Source organism: Delphinus delphis, chromosome 3 (assembly GCF_949987515.2).
Source record: "Delphinus delphis chromosome 3, mDelDel1.2, whole genome shotgun sequence".
Taxonomy (NCBI): domain Eukaryota; kingdom Metazoa; phylum Chordata; class Mammalia; order Artiodactyla; family Delphinidae; genus Delphinus; species Delphinus delphis.
In genome coordinates, this window is record NC_082685.1 from 23,030,450 (window position 1) to 23,037,390 (window position 6,941).

General features: G+C 45.2%; 1 protein-coding gene across 1 annotated transcript; it reads right to left on the bottom strand.

The window, feature by feature from the left end:
- Positions 1-2,104: 2,104 nt before the first annotated feature.
- On the bottom strand, positions 2,105-5,022 carry LOC138414028 (uncharacterized). The gene is made up of 3 exons (XM_069540525.1): positions 4,225-5,022; positions 3,382-3,916; positions 2,105-2,292 (listed from the first exon to the last, which is right to left on the bottom strand). Exons 1-3 carry the CDS (start codon positions 5,020-5,022, stop codon positions 2,105-2,107), a joined length of 1,521 nt encoding a protein of 506 aa, XP_069396626.1.
- Positions 5,023-6,941: the final 1,919 nt, after the last annotated feature.

Here is a 6,941-nt window from a genome sequence, read left to right on the forward strand (position 1 = left end):
GAACTGAATCTCGGAGACAGAGTTTTGGGTGAAGTAGAAAAGAATAGCTTTATTGATTTGCCAGGCAAAGGGGGATACAGCAGGCTTGTGCCCTTCAAAAACTGTGTCCCAACCCAGGGGGATTTGGTGCCTCAGGTGATCTCCTGATGAGTTTCTGTGGTTCCTTTAATCTAGCCTCAGGTGGCTTCCTGGTCTGCCCTGAAGAAAGTTTTCTCAAGTAGTTAACATCTTCCATTTGTTGGGGGGGTCCTGCTCAGTTTCCTGACTAGCAGTAATCTTTTACCAGGTCATATGCTTGACTACTCCTATTTCCATCCAAAAAAAAATTCATATATATATCCTGGATCCCCCCCTACCTCTTTGGAGCAGTTCCTCAGAGCTATCTGAGAGGCTGTCTCCTGGGCTATAGTCCTCAATAAGATCCCTGAATAAAACTGAAACACAACTTTTACGATGTGCATTTTAAAATTTCAGTCAAGATGTTACTTAAGGTGGTGGCTTGAGCCATTTTGGGGGGCTATTCAGTTTTCCTGAGTATCTCCCATGTATATAGGAAGTATACATGTTATTAAACGTCTGTTTGTTTTTCTCCTGTTAATCTGTCTTTTATTACAGATGAGTCTTGGCCAAGAACCTAGAATGTTTGAGGGAAAATTACTTTTCCTCTCCAATCCCTGTGTAATGACGCCTCCATAAAAACCCAAAAAGAATGGATTTGGAGAGCTTTCAGGTTGGTGAACACATAGAGATTCGGGGAGAACAGGGCACTCATGGAGGGCATGGAAGCTCCGCCCCCTTTCCCCATCTCTTCCCATAGGCATCTCTTTCATCTGGCTGTTCCTGAGTTATATCCTTTAATAAAACCTGGTAATCTAGTAAGTAAAACGTTTCTCTGAGTTCTGTGAGCTGCTTTTGCAAATTAATTGAACCCAAGTAGGGGGTCATAAGAACCTCTGGTCTATAGCAGGTAAATCAGAAGCACAGGTGATAGCCAGGACTTCGGATTGACATCTTGTATGTGTGTGTGTGTGTGTGTGTGTGAGTGTGTGTGTATATGGCAGGAGGGGCATTCTTGTAGGACTGAGGCCTTCACCTATGGAATCTGACATTATCTCCAGGTAGATAGTGTCAGAATTGAGTTGAACTATAAAGCACTCAGCTGGTGTTGGACAATTTGGGGGTGTATAGGGGAAAAAAACCCACATTTATCAGAATTGGGTAACAGAATTGTTAGACCTGCGCGGTCTCCTAGGAGTTTCGACTCGCCCAGGAAACAACAAGAGTCGGAAGCCGATGCAAAACGCAAGAGGTTTATTGAAGGCCGGTGCACCGGGGTTCCTTGGTCCTCACGCAGGAGGTCGAAGAAGGAACCCTTTTGGGCGCGAATATGTCAGTTTTATAGGTTCCCACTTCCCCGTATGTAAATTATAGATTTGGTTGTGTTCTCCTGCTGATTGGTCCCGGCTTAGGCTCGGACCAGAGAGGGAACTTGTCCCCAGCTGCCTGATTGGTCTTTGACAGACACCTTTTTTACATTTTGTTATCTCCCTCCTTCTCCCCAGCTGCCTGATTGGTCTTTGACAGACACCTTTTTTACATTTTGTTATCTCCCTCCTTCTCGGAAGGGGGCCGGACATCCTGGAAATTCACCCATTGTCTAAGAAGCCCCTATTGTCTGGAGAGTTCTTAATCATTAGCTGGAACAATGTCCCTCGAGTCCCACATTCCCCCCTTTTTCTTGTGACTATTGATTCCAATCATGGAATCTCAACCTTCTGTTCGTAAACTTTGGTACTGTTGTCTTAACATTAGAACTTGTACAGTACTGATACGTTCTCTAATAAATGCTATCAAGCGATTTAGAACACATGGTCCAAAAGTTAAAATCAATAAAACAATAAGAGGTCCCAACAGAGTAGAGATTAAGGTGGTAAACCAGGGGGACTTATCAAACCATGATTGAAACCATCCTTTTTCGTTCTCTCTCTCCCTTTGCCTTTTATCTAAGCGTTCCCTTAGTTTATCCATGGTTTTGGTAATGGTTCCTGAATGATCAATATAAAAGCAACATTCTTCTTTTAGAGCGGCGCATAATCCCCCTTCCTTAAGAAACAGCAAATCTAGGCTGCAACACCATTTCTGAAAGTGAGGTGAGTGATTCCTTTAGTTGAGTTATGGAACTTTCTAATGCTCGAAGGTCGATGTCTACAGCCTGTCTTAAACTTGCATAATACTGGGGTTGTTGTATGAGGGCTGTGGTTCCTGTTCCTATCCCGGCAGATATTCCTAGTCCTAGAAGGACAGCCAATGTGAGGGTTACAGGTTCTCTTTTGTTTTTTGTTTTTCCTACATATTCATCTAAAAAGGATGAGTCTGAATGGTAGATAAGTCTAGGGACTAATTGCACTAACACACAAAAGTCAGCTGAAGTATTAAGAACCTCTAAAGAGACACAAGGGGTGAGCCCCGTGTTACATGTCCACCATCCATCTTGAGGAGGTACAAGATATCCTGAGCCTGAAGGGAGGCTAAAATCATGACAAAGGTGTCTATGGGACTGGGGAGGTGTTCCTATACAAGTACCATTTCCAAAAACCGAGGACAGGGTTAATTTACTGTTCCCTTCTTGCTTCCATCGACATTGGTCTGAGGAGGTAGAATTAGTATAGTTGGAGCTATATCCTATAGCATCATTATAAGGGGGAGGGGCAGCATAGCAAAGCCAACATGATTTTGTAGCCTCTGGGTTTGTAGCATTGAGAACCGTAAAGGCTGCCTGCACCAAAGAAAGCATCCTATCCTGAGGAGTCCCAGGCTTAACTGTGGGTTCTTTGGATCCAGAGGTTTCATTAGTCTCATTCTTTGTTGACGTAGTTGAAGGGGCCGGGGGAAGCAAAGGGGGGCCAAGTATGGGATTTGGGCCTATTGATATAGGAGCATGAGTCTCAATCTTTAGCTTAAGGGTCATTAATATTCCTAAATCATATCCCCTCATGTAAAATCCAACGCCCCAAGAATGACCATTTATCCATTTTTTATCTCTTTTTCCGGGATTACTAAAGGAAATTTTAAGGGGATGACACCATCCTGAACATTTACTCCGGTGTCCGGTATCCTCATTATGAGAATAATTAGCCGTTACAGTAATAAAATCCCAAGTTGAGGTGGGTTTCCAATTAGTATCCCCGGTAGTTTCACATCCCCAGCTTTTGCAATAAAAGTTTTCAGTTCCATCACATTTATAATTCAGAGATCAAGGGCGGTGGAACCCGGGGCATACGTAGAAAGTGAGGATACCAAGCATCATTCTTTTGCCTGCATTTTTGCAACCCGGCCCAAACCAATCAGTTTCCAAAACTTTGGAAGGGGCAGTGTTCATACCATGAGAATCTTCTGTATCCCAATAAGGTGCTCCTATAGCCAATTTACAAACATCAGGAAAAAGATCTGGCCACCAGGTCCAGGGGGGTGCAGTATGACTAATGGACCAGGTTACATCTCCAGTCTGAGAAATTACCTGCCAAGTTAAACGTTGGGGGAGGTGAGGGCTAAAATCACTTACAGTCAGTAAAGGCAGTAAAACCAAAATTATAAGTCTTAGGTTCGTAGAAGCTTGAGTTTGAGCGGGTTGTCGGTTCTTTGGGCCCGCCATCCTGATGATGCCGTCGCTGGTGCAGCCTTCACATGTGAAGCATGGATCCAGGCAGCGATGCCGTCCACTTTTATGGCCGTTGGGGTGGTGAGGAGGACGGTGTATGGTCCTTTCCATCGAGGTTCCAACGTCTGGGTTCGATGCCGATGGACGTATACGGAGTCTCCGACTTGGAAAGGATGAGTTTCTCCCGGTGTTCCCGGTTGGTAGGCCTTGGCGAGTTGGGACCATATTTCTTTCTGGACCAATTGGAGTCCCAGTAGCCTAGCATATAAGTCAGTGTTATTTTGACAATCAGGTTTTATTTCTTTTCCTAAAGTGAGGAGGGGAGGCGGGGCACCATATAATATTTCAAAAGGAGTAAGATGGTATCGGGAAGGTGTATTTCTAACCCGGAATAGGGCCAAAGGAAGGAGCACCGTCCAATCGGTACTGCCAGTCTCCAAGGACAATTTAGTTAGGGTCTCTTTTAGAGTCCTATTCATTCTTTCTACCTGACCTAAACTTTGGGGTCTATAGGCACAATGTAATTTCCAATCAGTCCCCAAATATCTGGCCACATCCTGACTTACCTGGGCGACGAAGGCTGGACCATTATCAGACCCTATTACCTTTGATGCTCCAAATCGAGGAAAAATTTCTTCTAAAATCTTCTTGGCTACTACAGCAGCTGTTTCTTTCTTTGTTGGGAAAGCCTCTATCCATCCTGAAAAAGTGTCTACAAAAACTAAAAGGTATTTATTACCGTACCTTCCAGGACGCACTTCGGTAAAGTCCACTTCCCAGTAAGTTCCTGGGCGGTCCCCCCTGAGTCTCTTTCCAGTTTCAAGTTTCCCTTTGTGAGCATTTACCTGTTGACATGGGACGCATTCCTGCACAATTTGTTCAGCTAATTTTGTCATTCCAGGGGTTTCGTACCCGGCTTTTTGTAACAAGGCTACCATCTTTTTAGTCCCCAAATGTGTCCATCTGTGCATCTGTTGTAACATGGATTCTGCTTGCTGAGGGGACAAAGTTCCTTTTGTTGTGGCCGGGATGATTTCTTCATCGCGGCCTGGTTTTTCAGGAACTTTATCTGACAGTCCTAAAATGACTTCTCCCGATGCTATTTCTCGGGCCACTTGGTCAGCCATATTATTTCCCCTAATTATTGGGGTATTTCCTTTTTGATGTCCAGGGCAGTGGATGATACTGACTTTAGTAGGAAGCATGAGTGCAGTCAACAAAGCCACGATTTCGTCTTTGTTTTTAATTTCTTTGCCACCTGAAGTTAGTAGCCCTCTCTGTTGGTAAATGGCACCGTGGATATGAGCGGTAGCAAACGCATATCTACTGTCTGTGTAGATGTTTACTTTTTTATTCTCTGCCATCTCTAAGGCCCTCGTCAGGGCAATTAATTCAGCTCGTTGGGCTGAGGTCCCTTGTGGTAGCGCCGCTGCCCATATGACTTGTTTTCCGTCTACCACGGCTGCCCCAGTTCGACGCTTACCTTCCTCCAGGAAACTGCTCCCATCCGTGAACCAGGTGAAATCAGCATCAGGGAGGGGCAGGTCCATCAGATCTGGCCTACTGCCGTGTGCTGCGGCTAGTACTTCCTGACAATCATGTATGATGGTGGAGCCTTCCAAGTCAGGATCAGGTAGCAAGGTGGCTGGATTGAGTCCTGTGGCTGGAGCAAACTTGATGCGATCTGAGTTTAGCAACAGGGTTTGGTAATGGGTCATCCTGGCATTAGTTAGCCACCTATCCGGTGGTTGACGGACTACATTTTCCAGGGCATGAGGAGCTGTTATCGTTAGATTTTGTCCTAAAGTTAGTTTGTCAGCATCTTTGACTAGAACGGCCACTGCAGCGATTATCTTTAAACAGGTGGGCCATCCTGATGCCACAGGGTCCAATTTTTTTAACAAATAAGCAACTGGGCGATTCCAGGGACCCAATTTCTGAGTCAATACTCCTTTTGCAATGCCCTTATTTTCGGCCACATATAAATGAAAAGGTTTGGTTACATCTGGCAGTCCTAGGGCTGGAGCTGAAAGTAAAGCTCGTTTGATTTGGTCAAAAGCCCGTTGTTCCTTATCGCCCCAAACGAAAGGAGTGCTGTTTTTGGTTAGGGGGTACAATGGGGCTGCCAGCTCAGCAAACCCTGGAATCCATAGTCTACAGAATCCGGCCGTCCCCAAAAATTCTCTAACCTGCCTGGCGTTTTTGGGAGCCGGAATTTGGGCCACCGTATCCTTTCTGCTCTCCGTGAGCCATCTTTGCCCCCCTTTTAATAGATACCCCAGGTAACTGACCTGTTGTTGGCATATTTGTGCTTTCTTGGCTGAGGCTCTATATCCCAGGGTTCCAAGTTCCGTTAACAGTTTTTCAGTACCCTTGATACAATCTTCTTGGGTCTCAGCAGCTAATAAAATATCATCAACGTATTGGAGTAATGTTACCTGGGGATTTGATTCTCTATATAATGCCAAATCCTGATGGAGGGCTTCATCAAAGATGGTCGGGGAGTTCTTAAATCCCTGAGGTAGCCGTGTCCATGTCAGCTGACCAGACATTCCCGATGTTGGATCTTTCCATTCGAAGGCAAAGTAGGGTTGGCTCAGGGGAGAGAGTCTTAAACAGAAAAAAACATCTTTAAGGTCCAAAACAGTATACCACGTATGTTGAGGTGGAAGAGTGCTCAGGAGGTTGTAAGGGTTTGGAACTGTGGGGTGGAGGTCTGCCACCCGTTTGTTTACCTCTCGTAGATCCTGCACCGGCCGATAATCATTTGTTCCTGGTTTCTTTACCGGCAGGAGAGGGGTGTTCCATGCTGATTGACATCTTATTAAGATGCCCAAGTCTAGTAGCCTCTGTATATGGGGACGGATACCGTCTTTGGCTTCTCTACTCATGGGGTATTGACGGACTGTTATTGGGGTGGCAGTTGCCTTGAGTTCCACTAGCACCGGGGGACGATTTTTGGCCATCCCCATTCCGGCAGTTTCTGCCCAGGCTTGAGGGAACCGAGTTACCCAATCAGTAACATTAACTCGTGAGGATGAAGGCTGCTCGTATAATTTATATTCATCTTCTAATTTCGTAGTCAATATTTGAAGTAACCTTCCCTTATTATCAGTTATGGTGGGACCTTCTGGCTGAAAGTGGATTTGAGCCCCTACTTTGGAGAGTAAATCTCTTCCCAGCAAAGGATAGGGGCATTCCGGAATAATCAAAAATGAATGGGTTACTCGTCCAATCCCAAGATCTACTGTCTTTCGTGTGGTCCATGAATATTGTTTATTCC